The sequence below is a fragment of the Phoca vitulina genome, unplaced genomic scaffold (genome assembly GCF_004348235.1).
Source record: "Phoca vitulina isolate PV1807 unplaced genomic scaffold, GSC_HSeal_1.0 scaffold2, whole genome shotgun sequence".
Classification (NCBI taxonomy): domain Eukaryota; kingdom Metazoa; phylum Chordata; class Mammalia; order Carnivora; family Phocidae; genus Phoca; species Phoca vitulina.
In genome coordinates this window covers 65,539,233-65,555,624 of record NW_022589705.1, presented here as the reverse complement: position 1 = coordinate 65,555,624, position 16,392 = coordinate 65,539,233, and the positions used below count along the sequence as shown (strand labels likewise).

Sequence of the window (16,392 nt, the reverse complement as noted above, 5' to 3'; positions counted from 1 at the left end):
GGGGGGGAGGGGGGAAGGGGAATCTCTCTGAATCTGCTGCTTGTTGGGTCCCTGCTCAAAGAGTAGTGGCCCAACTGTGCCGGGTATCATGGTTTATGGCAACTCCGAGCCGGCTTCCCTGCTCCGATACCTGGGAGCTCTGCCGCACTCAGGCACCCTTCATCTTCCTGTGATCACAAGGGTCCTGAGACGACACTGTCCCAGTGAGGGTTCCACCCCCCGCTTAGCCACTGGAGTGGAGTCCCTCAGCGGAGCAGACTTCTAAAAGTTCCAGTTTTGTGCTCTGCTGCTCTATCACTTGCCAGTAGCGGCTTAAGGAGGCTCCCTCCCCCCAGGGTCTATTGTTCGGAATATTTCCTCAGATTCACTTCTCCACATGTCCTACCTTCCAGAAAGTGGTCGCTTATCTGATCATAGAATTGCTGCTATTCTTTTCTTCAATTTCCTGTTGAGTTTGTATATGTTCAGAATGGTTTGATAACTATTTAGCTGAATTCCTGGGACCAGATGAAATTTAGGTCTCCTACTCCTCTGCCATCTTGTACTCCTCCCCCAATTTACTACCAATTAAAAAAATACTGTTCCTTGTTTCTTCTGTTATTTTTCTTTAACTTTTCTTTTTTATGCGTGGGCATTTATAAATTATATTCTGGATAGCCACTACCAACCAATATTGGCACTTTCTCATGTTTGTGAACCCACCAATCACACCGAATGACCTTAGAGGGTTTTTTTTGTTTTTTTGTTTTAATCTTAAGGAGGTTGGCATTTTTCCATTCTTTTCCCCCCTGTGGCTTTTACTATTTACTTGAGTCTTGTCTTCAAACAGCAGGTAACACAGATTTTAGTTGTTTCTTTTTATGTTTCTCATTTTGTCTTTGTACTGTTCATATCACTTTGATGTGCAACTTGTCTGTGTTTGTTATAGCTTCCGTTATTGAAATATGAAAGATGTCTCATTTTTCTTACTTTTTTCAAAATAGTTTTTTTTTTTTTGACTTAAAAAAAAATTATTTATTTATTTATTTGACAGAGAGAGAGAGATAGCAAGAGCAGGAACACAAGCCGGGGGAGTGGGAGAGGGAGAAGCAGGCTTCCCGTGGAGCAAGGGGCCCCATGCGGGACTCAATCCCAGGACCCTGGGATCACGACCTGAGCCGAAGGCAGACGCTTAATGACTGAGCCACCCAGGCGCCCCGAAATAGTTTCTCTTTTAATGCTGCCAGTTAGGTGAGCGTTTGCTTCAAAATGTCTGAAAAAATTTTTTTTTTTTAAGATTTTGTTTGTTTATTTGAGAGAGACAGAGATAGTGGCAGAGATAGAGCACAGCCAGGAGGAGAGGGAGAAACAGGCTCTTTGAGCAGGGAGCCCAACATGGGGCTTGATCCCAGGACCCTGGATCGTGACCTGAGCCAAAGGGAGAAGCTTAACCGACTGAGCCACCCAGGCACCCCCAAAATGTCTGAATCTTGATGATGTGTTGGACACTGCTTACTGAGTGAAAAGGAGCAGGCATTGGGATGGAGTAGGATGAACTGGATTAAAATAAAGGCAAAAAGGAGGTCCTCTCAATGTTTCATATTGTCTGCATTTTCTCCATAGTACTTCGTGCTTTTTCATTGAAATATATTTAGCTCCTATCATAGACCTATAAAGAAAGCTCTACATTTTATTTTAGCATTAATTGAATGTTAGAGGCATTTCTAACTTTGTATAACAGGTAAAGGAAGGTCTGCTATTTATCATTTTTTAAAAACTAAAATAGGCTTTTCTTTACTGGATATAGGAAGAGTGAATAGGAGGAGAAAAGTAAATATAACTAGACATATACTCATTGTGGAAAAAGACTTATTTTTTTACTTTATTTTTTATTTTTTTTAGAGGGGGGCATAGAGGGAAGGAGAGGGTGGGGGAGGGGCAGAGGGAAAGGGAGAGAGAGAATCTCAAGTCGATTCCCTGCTGAGTGTGGAGCCTGACTTGGGGCTTGATCTCATGACTCTGAGATCAATACCTGAGTCAAAACTAAGAGTTGGATGCTCAACCAACTGAGCCACCCAGGTGCCCCTTTGACTTTTTTTTTTTTTTAAAGATTTTATTCATTTATTTGACAGAGAGCACAAGTAGGCAGAGCAGTAGGCAGAGGGAGAGGCTCACTGAACAGAGAGCCTGATGTGGGGCTTGATCCTAGGACCCTGGGATCATGACCTGAGCTGAAGGCAGACATTTAACCGACTGAGCCACCCAGGTGCCACCCTTTGACATTTTATAATCAGTGTCCCACAGCCTTCATAGCATACCCAAACAGCTTTTACTAAGAAGTATGTTTCTGGCTTTAGCTGTTGAGGAGAAAGTATAAAATGCTGGCACTTTTTAACTGCAATGAATGTTGTAGAGATGTTTAATACAAAGTCCTTACACTTTCAGAAAAGACATTACAGACTTATATTTTACCTTTTTTTTCTTTGAAGGATGTGATAGCTGGACTTAGTCCCCTGCTTTTTAGGAAGCTCAGTAATCCTGACATATTTTCATCCACCGGAAAAGCTAAACTCCAACGGCAACTTAGTCAGGATGACTGTAAGTTGCGGAGAGGAAGCCTGGCCAGTTCGCTGTCAGGTGAGTAATTTTGTTTTTTAAGAAATGTGGGACTGTGTTGTCAATATTTAAGGGTATATCAACTGACTTAGCATCTTCATGGCTTCTTCTCTGGTGGTAGTTTTGTATAGAACACCTATGGGTAAGGCCATCTTCCTCTCTTTACTGCTTCCTCATGACATCTCTGAATGGTAGCCTCCTCAACCTGCTAAATATTTTCTTGTTGACCACTATCACTGGTTATTCTCTTTGAATTTGACTTTTGCTCTCTGCTCCTTCTGTGGACTTCACATCCTTTGCTTCTTCTGATTTTCTTTTTCCCATTTTCAAAATCTGTTCCAAAGCCTGCAGTGCCTCCCCACCTTCCCCATAGAAAAGTCTTTAAAAAATTCACGGGGAAGAAATGATACAAGGAAGTCATGGTCCAAATAGGAAACAATTAAAATGTGACATAATTTTAAGCAATCAATAGAATATTAAAAAAAGAGAATCCATTTGGCCTCAGCTAAAAATACTAGATTAGTAGAGAAGAAAATATAATCCACCTGTACTTGCCAGTTGTAAATTTCTTTTTATTTTGTCCCTTTTCAGGACTGTTCCCTTGGCTTTATCTTTCCACTCTTATTGAAATTATTTTGCCAAGCATGTATTTAATCACATAGAGCCATTTTTTTGTTTTCATAGTATTCTGTTCTTTTAAGAATGTATTACCTTACAAATATTGTATGAATAAATAGAATTTTGATTTTTGTATTAATTTTTTTAAAAAGTTTTCTTTTGTTTCTGAATGAACTCTTTTGAGCACCTAATAACCAGAATCCATTGCCTTGTTCTGAGATGCCATATCCCTTCTATCTTGTGGGGTAATTGGCTATTGGTTACTGGGTGGTACAATGTGAGAATGTGGTTGTGTTTGAGTCTTTATAGATTTTCAGTTAATCTGAGTTCAGCCTTACATCTTAATTTTATGTCGTCTTTGGTATCTTGCATTTCTGAGTACTGAATTTATCTAAGATTTTGTAGGGTAGCCTACTATCTCATTTAACTGTCATTTAACTGCAACCTCCTCTATGCTTATTATACCTTGTGTCTTTCTTTGCCCAGTTCCATTGGTTATGATTCATCTGTTTTAGATTTCCCCAAATTTTATTCATCTCCTCAGTTAATCCCCCCTCCCTCATTATAGCCTTTGTTTGTTTTACTTCTTTATTCTCATTTACTGTCCTGGGTGACAAAAGATAAAAGTATGTGCTCAGTCAGCCATGTTTAACTGGGAATATTTTGCATATTAGCCTCTTGAATCATTGTAAGAATAATTAGAATTTTTAAGTTTTTTTTTTTTCTGAGTTATTTCTTTACTAAAGGGCTAGTGTCTCCATTTGTTTGTATTATTCATTCTGTCTTATGTTGTTTGTTTTCCTCAAATTCTTGGCAATCCTTAGTACATTTCAAGCCCAGACTAGTATATATCCAAATGGGTTTCTTTTGCGGGTACATAAACCTCTTTTCTCCAGCAAGCTCTTATTTTGAAGGGAGATAGAGAGATGATACTAGCCTTTGTATATGTGGATAGGGTAAGTCAAGGAGCTAGCTTTCCTTTAGAATATATAGATGAGGAGTAGGCAGATGATCTGAGAACTTGACAACATTTGCAGAAAGAAAACAGGCAGGCTGTCTCTGCTGTGGCCTTATGGGAGTTTTGAGTAGAGAACTATTATTTGTAGAGGGTTTTATGGGAAGGCTTTCCAATAAACATACATTTGCAAACAGACTTGAAAGATAACTAGATTTTTAAAAAACATTGCATTTTTTCTGATTAAAAAAGTAAATATGCTAGTAATAAAAAATTTGAGTTCAAAGACATGCATTATGTCAAAGTGAAAAGTTCTTCTTAATCTTTACTTTCTTTTGTCTCCCTTCCTCCAACCATTTATATATACTCCATTATATTTAAACATACATTTAAAAATTTATGTAAATATACACAAACTTTTTTTTTTTTTTTTAAATAAAACTGGGGGCACCTGGGTGGCTCAGTCGTTGAGCGTCTGCCTTCGGCTCAGGTCATGATCCCAGGGTCCTGGGATTGAGCCCTGCATTGGGCTCCCTGCTCAGCCGGGAGTTTGCTTCTCCCTCTCGTGCTCCCCCTGCTTGTGTTCCCTCTCTCACTGTGTCTCTCTGTCAAATAAATAAATAAATAAATCTTTAAAAAAAATACATAAATAAAAATTGGGATCATATGGCACACACTTCCTTTCTGCTTTCTTTACTCATCAGGAAATGTTGAATATTTTTCTCTTGACTACATTTTGAGCTGCCTCATTATTTTTAATGGGTTCAGTATTTCATTATGTGGAGATACTACAATTTCTTTAAATTGTAATAAACATTTATTTTCAGTTTTATTCTGGTGAGCATTGCTAAGGTGAGCATTCTGGTCTATTTTTTCATTATACTACATTACTACAGGTGGAATGCTGGGTCCAAACATTAAAATTTTAGTAAGTTTTGCTAAATTGCCCTCCAAATAATTTGCATCACATTTTGTTTGCAATAAAAGGATATGTTGTACCAAAAGCAAAACTAAAAACTCCGTTTGCTCACACCTTTATTATAGTGGGTATTTCCATGTTGAATAGGATTTTGCCAGGAAGAGGAAAGGTTTCAAGTGAATTGGGTGATCAAGATAAATCCAGGTGAAAATACAGAGCATAATATTGAAGTTGAGTGAGCAAATTGGTGTGGAAAAGAGTTGAAGGAGATGAGCCCAGGAAGATAATCTGGATTTATAGAGGAGGATCTCTTTAATTTTTTTAGAAGTTTGGCTAATTTTGAATAGTAGGGAGTCATCAGAAGTTTTTTTAGGGCAGGGAATGCTATCACATTTATTTTGGTTAAATCACTAGCAGCAATGTGAGGAACATTATGATGGAAGAGATTGAAATAGGACTTGCACCTCAATTAGAAAGTCATTGCAATTCTTGATACTCAGTCTTTTATAAGTGACTTTATTGCAGTCTTTCATTGGGATTAAGGCAGTCAGTCAGTCAACCTGGACTGAACACATGGAGTCTGGCCAGAGCATTATAGAATCAGTGTTCATCTTCTGGAAACCTAAGGACCAAACTTGTTTAGAGATGCTGTCAGCTCCACTCATGTTGCATTGAGTTGGTGAGAAACTAAGTAACGTGGAAGGGACTGGAAAACTCAGCCTGCTAGGGTGGGTGCTGGCATGGTGATGGATATTACAGAGAATTTAAAATAGTCAATTCAGTTTCAGTATTCCATTTACAATTCTCCTCTCCACCAAGATAGTTGGAATTTTTAAAGGGCTACAGATTCTAAAATGAATATGGCAGAACTTCATTTTGTTTTGGATCACTATATTTTTATCCACTTGATATCGTTGTATATTTTCATTAATTAATAAATAATTACAAGCATATTTTCCAAACCTTGTGTTTGAAGGTAAGCAGCTGCTCCCCTTGTCCAGCAGTGTGCATAGCAGTGTGGGACAGGTGACTTGGCAGTCTTCAGGAGAAGCATCAAACCTGGTTCGAATGAGGAACCAGTCCCTTGGACAATCTGCACCTTCTCTTACTGCTGGTTTGGTAAGTGTTAGTCAAGACAGTCCCTTGCTCTATGAACAAATTCTTGATTGCCATGGCCACATTTATTATTTTTCTTTTTAGGATTTGGATAGTTTAATTTTTCAAAGTAAAGTATAGAAAAAATGGAATTTAATTGAATGTATTCTGATTGCTCTCTTATGCTGTCACTGGTACTGATTATGTAGGGAGAGTCCAGAAAAAGACTTAGTATGGTTGATTGAATGAATAAATTTTCTGGGAAAGAGCTTTCTTTTTTTAAAGATTTTATTTATTTGAGAGAGCGAGACAGATAGCGAGAGAGAGCGCAGGAGGGGAAGGAGAAGGAGAAGCAGGCTTCCTGCTCAGGGAGCCCAATGTGGGGCTTGATCCCAGGACCCAGGGATTATGACCTCTGCCGAAGGCAGACGCTTAACTGACTGAGCCACCCAGGCGCCCTGTGGGAAAGAGCTTTCTATTTTTTTTTTTTTTTTAAGATTTTAGATTTATTTATTTGACAGAGAGAGAGAGAGAGACAGCGAGAGAGGGAGCACAGCAGGGGGAGTGGGGGAGGGAGAAGCAGATTCCCCACTGAGCAGGGAGTCCCATGTGGGACTCGATCCCAGGACACTGGGATCATGACCCGAGCCAAAGGCAGACGCTTAACCGACTGAGCCACCCAGGCGTCCCTAGGGAAAGAGCTTTCTAATAGACAGGATTCTTAACCTTGTGAAGTTATGTTGCTTCTTTGTATAGTTCTGTGATACACATATTTAGTACATGAGGATAGGATAGTGGGCAGTTTAGTATATATTGGATGCAAGAATGAGCCTTTTCTTTGTCTAGAATTTGTATGATAGAATTTAACAAAGTTAAGCTGTGTAGTCTGGGCAGGTTGTTTTCTGCCTGTGATTGCATCTTCTACCCTTTTATCCTCAATACCTCTGCCTTTTTATTGAAGGTACCCATTGACTTCCTGCTGATCTCACATTCTTCCTAAAGGACAAGGCACACTAGTAATTTCCAGGGTACAATAACAGAAACTTGTTCCCATTAAAATATAATCTCATCTGTTCTTTGGGATTATAAATCTTTTGGGTTGGCATGTATAGATTAGAAAGCTTTGTCCATTTGTCATTCTGGGAAGTGGTGATAGGGAAATAGTTTTCTTATAGCAGGTGGGAAGGTAATTTTTGGATCAGAAGATTTCCTTATGACCTGAAGTTTGTGACTCTTAGGCCATAGGAAGAATCAGGAACTTTCCCGCTCCCTAACTTTTTATTTTGAAAATTTCAAATACAGTGAATACCCACATAAACTTACTTAGATTGGTCAATTTGGTTGTAACTTACATTTTGCCACATTTGCTTTATCTGTGTATATGTATGTATTTTTTTTCCCCCTGAAACATTTCAAAGCAAGTCACAGACCTTATGATACCTCACTCTTAAGTATTTTTTTGTAAGACCAAGGACAATCTCCTAAATAACCACAATATATTACCAGATCCAGGAAGTTTAACATCAATTTAATAATAGCATCTAATAGAAAGACTATATTCAAATTTCCTCACTTGTTCTCAGCATGTCTATTAAAGCCTCACATCTTCCTTTTAATCTCTGGAATACAAAAACATATATATAGATCTATGTACCCTATCATAGAGATTGATTAATTTAGATTTTAAAGTAATCTCTTGGGGCTCCTGGGTAACTCAGTCGGTTAAGCATCTGCCTTTGGCTCAGGTCATGATCCCGGGGTCCAGCCCTGTGTCAGGCTCCCTGCTCAGTGGGGAGTCTGCTTCTTCCTCTGCCCCTCCCCCTCTTCGTGCTCTCTCTTTCTCTCTCAAATAAATAAAACCTTAAAAAAAAAAAAGTAATCTCTACACCCATCATGGGGCTCAAACTCACAACCCCTGAGATCAGGAGTTACACTGTACTGACTGAGCCAGCCAGGCACCCCCACATAATAGAGATTTTGATCCAGTGGGACTGAGGTGGTCCTAGGGATCAGTATTTTCTTTTTTTTTTTTTTTTTTTTAGAGATTTTATTTATTTATTTGACAGAGAAAGACACAGCGAGAGAGGGAACACAAGCAGGGGGAGTGGGAGAGGGAGAAGCAGGCTTCCGGCTGAGCAGGGAGCCCGATGCGGGGCTCAATCCCAGGACCCTGGGATCATGACCTGAGCTGAAGGCAGACGCTTAACGACTGAGCCACCCAGGCGCCCCAGGGGATCAGTATTTTCTTTAAAGCATTATAACTGGTTCTAACATGCACCCTTTTGAGAGTTAACTGCCACTAAAATAAAGCTGAAGTTTTATTTTAAGGTGTTGTGTTGCAGAGGGAATTCCTGGACTGAGGTTGCTGGAGTCCTAGCCTAGGCCAACCAAAGTAGAGTATTTCTGAATTACTTTTTCTTTTTAAAGGCTTATTGAGATATAATTCACATAAGATACAATTTACCCAATTAAACTGTACTCTTCAGTGATTTTTAGTATATTCACAGATATATGCAGCCATCATTATAGTCAATTTTAGAACATTTTAATCACTTCAGAAAGAATCCCTATACCCTTTAGCTGTCACCTCTTTATCCTCCCATCCCCCCAGCCCTATGTAACCATTAATCTACTTTCTGCCTCTGAACATTTGCCTATTCTGTACATTTCATATAAATTGACTCCTATAACATGTGGCCTTTTGTGACTGGCTTCTTTCAGTTAGCATGATGTTTTTAAGGTCTATCTACATTGTAGCATGAAATATTTCATTCCTTTTTATCACTGAATAATATTCCGTTGTATGGATATACCACATTTTGTCTGTCAGTTGATGGATATTTGGGTTGTTGCTACCTTTTTACTGTGATGAATAATGCTTCTATGAACATTTGTTTAAAGATTTTCATGTGGACATGTTTTCACTTTTCTTGGGTATATACTTAGGATTGTTGGGTTGTATGGTAACTCTGTGTTTAACATTTTGAGGAATGGCCAGATTGTTTTCCAAAGTGGCTGTACCATTTTATATTCCTACCAGTAGTGTATGAGGGGTTTGATTTCTTTACATCCTCACTAATACTTACTATTGTCTGTCTTTGATTTTAGCAATCATAGTGGGTCTGAAGTGATATCTTGTGGTTTTGATTCGCATTTTTCTAATGACTAATGACATTGAGCATCTTTTAATGTGATTATTGGCTGTTTGCAAACATTCTTGAAGAAATGTCTATTCATATATTTTGCCCATTTAAAAAGTTGGTTTATTTATCTATTTTGTATATGGATTTGTAAAAGCATTATTTCTTTAGACCTCTATTTAGTTACTTCTCTGCTCCCAAGGATCTGCTTTTTGTTTTTTCCTGTGCCTTTCTTTCCTGAGCTATTCACTTATCTATAGTAACTTCAGGCTAGTTCCTCCCTTTCCATTCTCCCATCCAAGGATATTTTATGTGGCACATTTTTTTTTTTTTAAAGATTTTACTTATTTATTTGACAGAGAGCGAGACGGCGAGAGAGGGAACACAAGCAGGGGGAGTGGGAGAGGGAGAAGCAGGCTTCCCGCTGAGCAAGGAGCCCGACGTGGGACTCGATCCCAAGACCCTGGGATCATGACCTGAGCCGAAGGCAGACGCTTAACGACTGAGCCACCCAGGCACCCCTTATGTGGCACATTTGCTAGTTGGTATTGAATATCTTTTCCTGCTTTGAGTTACCCCACACTGGAATATACCTGGGTACTGCCATCCCAGCTTCTGGCTGCGACATTTCTGAAGAATCTCTCCTACCATGTATTCTCATTCTTAATAGACTTATTGCTACATAGACCCAGCCTCCAATGAATTTTTGGGTCAACAGGAGTCATATATAACAAATAATTTTAACATTTTAACATTTAATGAACTGTCGATTATGACTTGAAACATAACTAAAAGGGGACAAGAATAATTATTCTTGGGTATAATTATTGGGGAGATAAGTTTGCTGGAGGTTAGACTTGACCAGAGTCTGGAGAACGGATAGCCAGAAGCTCAATGTAGCAAATATTTTTTCTTTTTAAAGAATTTATTTGTTTGTTTGAGAGCATGTATACATGAGTGGTTGGGGGTGGGAAGCAGAGGGAGAGGGAGAGAGAATCTGAAGCCGACTCCATGTGAGGTGGAGCCCGACATGGGGCTCCGTCTCACTACCGAGAGATCATCATCTGAGCTGAAAGCAGGAGTCAGTTGCTTAACTGACTGAACCACCCAGGCACCCCTATTTATTTATTTTTTAAAGCGGGGAGGGGCAGAGGGAGAGAGAGTCCTAAGAAGCCCCATGGTGCTGAGCGCGGAGCCCCACACAGGGCTCGATCTCATGACCCTGAGATCATGACCTGAGCCCAAACCAAGACTCGACGCTTAACCAACTGTGCTACGCAGGCGCCCTGCAAATATTTTCATTTTGAGGCCATCTAGGTGATAGGTGTTTATGAAGAGATTTTTAGATTTATCCCTCATTTCCTAGTACCAGTTGAGAGGATTTCTCTGAAGACCCATTTCCCCCATATATGTAGAAACCATGATTCCTGATTAGTGGCTTCCAGGGCATATATATATATATATATATGCTCCCAGATGGGAAAAAACTTAGATGACATCTTGTCCAAGATTAATTTTGTCTTTAAAAAAATTTCTATACAGTTGAAAATTTAGTGTTAAAAGTGGCATGGGAGAAACACCTCTGGATTAGAACTTGGAAGAGCAAGATGTGTCTGACACTTAGCTGTCTGAATTTGAGTAAAGACTAAACTTATTTGAGCCTTTTTTTCACATCTTTAAAATAAACTTAATTTCTGCTTTGCTTTCTCGTGAATATGTTAAGTAATACCTAAAACTTTGATCTTTGTCTTCTGTATTTCTGACATGAATCCATTGAACTATATCATCATGTCTAAGACTCCATTTTTTTTATCTTTTAAATTTTTTAAAAAGATTTTTTTTTTTAAGGTTATCTGTTTGAGAGAGAGAGAGCGCGTGCGAGCGCACAAGCAGAGGGAGGGGCAGAGTGAGAGGGAGAAGCAGGCTTCCAGCTGAGCAGGGAGCCTGACTTGGGGCTCGATTCCAGGATCCTGGGATAATGACCTGAGCTGAAGGCAGATGCTTAACTGACTGAGCCACCCAAGCGCCTCAAGACTCCCATCTGCTTATTCTGCCTTTCTATTCCCCTAAACCAGTTCTTCCTTGGTTGTTCCCTGTCTTGTTAAGTAGAGTTATTACCCACCAAAAGCTGAAAGCTAGAGACCTGGAACTCCTTCTTGACTCCTCCTCTACCCTTCCTCCCTTCCCCATCCAGTCATCCAGAGAGCCTTAGCTCCCAACATCTCCAGGTGGTCTACATTTTTTTCACCACAGTTGTGGCCCATTCTAAGCCATATTTACAGTCTTTTTGCTTAGATAATTGTAGTGTCCTCGTTATGTGAACACCATATTCAGTCTTCTTCCTTTCCAGGCCACTCTTCACTCTAAAGTCTTATTTCAAAAACAAATCTGATCATGTCTATTCTTTTTTCTAGTTTTTTTTTTTTTAATTGAAGTGTAGTTGATACTCAGTGTTACATTAGTTGAGGTGTATAACATAGCAATTCAACAAGTCTGTATGGTATGCTGTGTTCACCATAGGTGTAGCTACCATCTGTTACCACCCAGTGCTACTACAATACCTTTAACTGCATAACCTATGCTGTACCTTCTTTTAGCTTTGTCTTCCAGTTTTTTCATTTGGTTAATATTTATGCAGCACCAGTGTTTAGCTATTCACTTGATTAAAATCTTTTGATAGCTTCCTATAATGGTTATTATAATGTACAATAGTTAATTATTGAGTGAATGAGTTTTCATTGAGATTAGCAAATGGGTGGTGAGGAACTAGAGACAGAGATCACAGATGGAAGGGTTAGGCTTGGATACTTTTTCTTCGAAATCAGAATGTTGGGTTCAAGTAATTTATACCTCAGTATAAAGGTTGGCCTAACCAGTGAACTGTACTGAATATTGGCATTTTAGTAGGAGAATTGTAAATCCCAAGAATCTTTTAATTGGTAGGATTTGACTGCTTCTCCAAATGTACTTTTGGGATTCTTTTTTTTACTTTGTTGGCAGACATTGCCTTTACAGGAATGATGCTAAATTTGAAGATCTAATTAGCTTTATTAAATGATTTATGAATCAGGCAGCATCCCATCTAGCAAGTAGAAGGGAGCTCCAAGGAGTTAAGCAAGAAAAAGGTTTTTAAAGGCAGGAAGAGGGCATACTAAGACAGAAGAAAGGAATTTATTAGCAGGGAATGCATTATTTAGGCAAGGTTGCCCTTTTAAGGGGAATAGGAGTCTATTAGTAAATTTCCTAGTATTGACCAGGAAAGTCCATGTAGATGGGTTAAAGGTTATATTCCTGGGGGTTGAAACTGCAGTTAGGTATTAAGTCTTGGTTTACTGACTTGAGGCCTTAACCTAAGTGATGCCATTTTGGGCCTGTGGTTTTCTTTTTAACAATAGAAATGATCATTTGCAAAGAATGACTCTCCATCATCATGTTTCTAATCTACATGTAGCATTATATGTGGCGCATAGTAAGCAATGTATAATTTCTTATTAAATGAGTAAAGAACTTTTTGGAACATATTTGCTAATATTACAGCTCGTTGGATTAATACTTGTTTGAAGTATAATGTCTGCAAAAGAAGGTTGATTTTTAATGTGTCAGTACCAGTCTCAAATGATGTCACACAGATCTCTATTCTTGTCCTTGTCTTAATAATCATTTTCATCAACTTCTTTAATAAACACATAGAAGGAACGCTTTTCACATATGGTGATGGCACATTTTCCATGTTGAATACGTTCAGTCAGAATCTCACAAACAGAAATGATGGCTCAAGAGGAACCAGCAAATGAAATTTAACAGAGAGAAAAGTAAGCTTTAAAGAACCAAAGCTCAACACCAGATTGAACTTTGGAGTTAAGTTCAAAGACATTTTATCACCCTAAGAGAAAAACCTCTATCCATTAAGCAGTCACTCTCCATTCCACCTTCATCCCAGCCCTAACCTGTTTTCCACAGTGGCTGCATTGTTTTGCATTCCCACCAACAATGTATGAGAGTTCTAATTTCTCTACATCTTCACTAATACTTGTTATTTTCTTTTTTTTAATTATAGTCATTCTAGTGGGTGTTTAGTGGCTTTGATTATTTAAGGCTTTTATTATTGCATTTTTAAAATTCTCATTTTTTTAAGATTTATTTATTAGAACGTGAGAGAGTGCGAATAGCAGGGAGGAACAGAGGGAGAGAATCTCAAGCAGACTTGTTGCTGAGCACAGAGCCCATTGCAGGGGCTTGATCATGACTCAAGCTAAAATCAAGTCAGATGCCGTTGGGGTGCCTGGGTGGCTCAGCTGGTTAGGTGTCTGTGTTTGGCTTGGATCATGATCTCAGGGTCCTGGGATCGAGTCCCACATTGGGCTCTCTGATCAGCTCTCTCGGCTTCTCCCTTTCCCTCTGTGTTCTCCCTCTCTCTCTCTCCCTCTCTCAAATAAATAAATAAAATCTTTTTTTTTTTTTAAGATTTTATTTATTTATTTAAGAGGGAGAGAATGAGAGAGACAGCATTAGAGCGGGGAGGGTCAGAGGGAGAAGCAGACTCCCTGCTGAGCAGGGAGCCCGATGCACGACTCGATCCTGGGACTCCAGGATCATGACCTGAGCTGAAGGCATTTGCTTAACCAACTGAGCCACCCAGATGCCCCTAAATAAATAAAATCTTAAAAAGAAAGTCAGATGTCCAACTGACTGATCCACCTAGGCACCCCTGTTATTGTATTTTTGAGGTGGGCATATATGGGGTACACTTTTATTTTTTATTTTTTTTTTTATTAAAGATTTTATTTATTTATTTGAGAGAGAATGAGAGACAGAGAGCATGAGAGGGAGGAGAGTCAGAGGGAGAAGCAGACTCCCCGCTGAGCAGGGAGCCTGATGTGGGACTCGATCCCGAGACTCCAGGATCATGACCTGAGCCGAAGGCAGTCGATTAACCAACTGAGCCACCCAGGCGCCCCTGGGGTACACTTTTAAAGGAATTAAAAATCCATGATACTACTTAGAACCTTTTCATATCATTCTTTTTTTAAAAAGCATTTGAAATATGGTTAAACTTTATTATGTATTTTTAGATCTTTATGATTAAAAAAAGTTTTTTTATGTAAATTCAATTTAGTTAACATATAGTGTATTAGTTTCAGGGGTAGAATTTAGTGATTCATCAGTTGCATACAACACCCAGTGCTCATTACATCAAGTGCTCTTCTTAATGCCCATCCCACTTACCCTATCCCCCCCACCCCGCAATCTCCCCTCCAGCAAGCGGCTGGGGAGGAACCCCTGTTTTCATGTTGTTTTATTTTTCATGTTATGTTATTTTTCCTTCCTTTCCCCTATGCTCATCTGTTTTGTTTCTTAAATTGCACATGTGAGTGAAATCGTATGGTATTTGTCTTTCTCTGACTTATTTTGCTTAGCATAACACCCTCTAATTCCATCCATGTTGTTGCAAATGGCAAGATTTCATTGTTTTTGATGGCTGAGTAATATTCTATTTTGTGTGTGTGTGTGTTTGTGTGTGTGTGTATCTATCTATGTGTGTGTATATATACATACATATATACATACATATATATACCACATCGTCTTTATCCATTCATCTCTTGATGGACATGATTATTCTTTAATTATCACATAATGACTTCAAAGAGCAATACCCATAGATTTTTCTTTTACCCACTTCTGTGTTATAAAGAGATTCTAAACTGAGCAACTTCCCCTTTCAGTCTTACCTTTCTGTAGCTGTAGCTTTGCATTTTCTACTGTGAGAGTTGGAGATCTCTGTATCTATATCATAATTAGTTGTATTGAGGTATAATTTACATAGGATAAAATTCGCCCATTTTAAGTGTACAATTTGATGAATTTTCCCAGATGTATATAGTTGTGACTACCACCAAACATGATATGGTATGGAAAATCAGGGTATTGAAATTTCTATCACCCCAAAATATTCCCTGTCTCTTGTTTGCAGTCTGTTCTCTCCCCTAGCCCTTGGCAACCACTGATCTGTTTTCTGTCCCTGTGATTTTTGCCTTTTCCAGAATTTCATATAAATGGAAGTATGTAGTATGGTAATCTTTTCTGTCTTGACTTCTTTTACTTAGCATAATGGTTTTGAGATTCATTCACATTGTTTTCAGTATCAGCAGTTTTTTTTATTGCTGAAAGTATTCCTTTGGCATGGGTATAATCAGACTTTGTCCATTCATCAGTTGATCATTTGGATTGTTTCTAGTTTTTGCCTGTTACTGAGAAAGCTCCTATGAAAGTTTGTGTAGAGGTATTTGTGTGGGCTTATGCTTTTGTTTCTGCTTGATAAATACCTAGGAATGAGATTGCTGGGATATAGAGTAAGTGTATGTTAATCTTTTTTTTTTTTTTTTAAGATTTTATTTATTTGACAGAGAGAGACACAGCGAGAGAGGGAACACAAGCAGGGGTAGTGGGAGGGGGAGAAGCAGGCTTCCCATGGAGCAGGGAGCCTGACGCAGGGCTCGATCCCAGGACCCTGGGATCATGACACAAGCCCAAGGCAGACACTTAACGACTGAGCCACCCAGGCACCCCAAGTGTATGTTAATCCTTATAAGAAACTGCCGAACTGTTTTCCAAAGTGGCATTTTTGCATTTCCACTAACATTTGCTTCTAATTTGCATCTCTGATGACTAATGAGGTTGAATTACTTTTTATGTGTTTATTTGCCATTCATATATCTTCTGTGATGAGGTATCTGTTCAAATCTTTTGTTGGTCTTATTTTTGAGTCTTAAGAATTCTTTGTTCCAATACTAGTTGTATATCAGATAATATCCTTTTAAATATTTTCTCCCTGCTGTGGCTCACGTTTTCATTTTCTTATCCGTGTTTTATACAAAAATCTATATATGAAAAAAAGCAAAAATCAATTGTATTTCTCTATACCAGCAATGAACAATTAGAAATTGAAATTTAAAAATCATTACTATTTACAATAGCTTAAAAATATGTAATAACTAAATATAAACTTAAGAATATATTTGTAAGATCAGTACATTTTAACTATAAAACATTACTGAGAGAAATTAAAG

General features: G+C 38.5%; 1 protein-coding gene across 5 annotated transcripts in view; it reads left to right on the top strand.

The window, feature by feature from the left end:
* The window catches only part of MAST2 (microtubule associated serine/threonine kinase 2), a 221,440-nt gene that overhangs the window by 33,364 nt on the left and 171,684 nt on the right, over positions 1 to 16,392 (top strand). For 4 of the 5 annotated variants that reach the window (XM_032429999.1, XM_032429995.1, XM_032429988.1 and 1 more), the window contains exons 2-3: positions 2,469 to 2,616; positions 6,064 to 6,206. In XM_032429999.1, the coding sequence (XP_032285890.1) occupies positions 2,469 to 2,616; positions 6,064 to 6,206 (291 nt within the window). Of the gene's footprint in view, positions 1 to 1,182; positions 1,231 to 2,468; positions 2,617 to 6,063; positions 6,207 to 16,392 lie in introns of those variants that run through there. The other variant, XM_032430000.1, reaches the window with a different exon arrangement.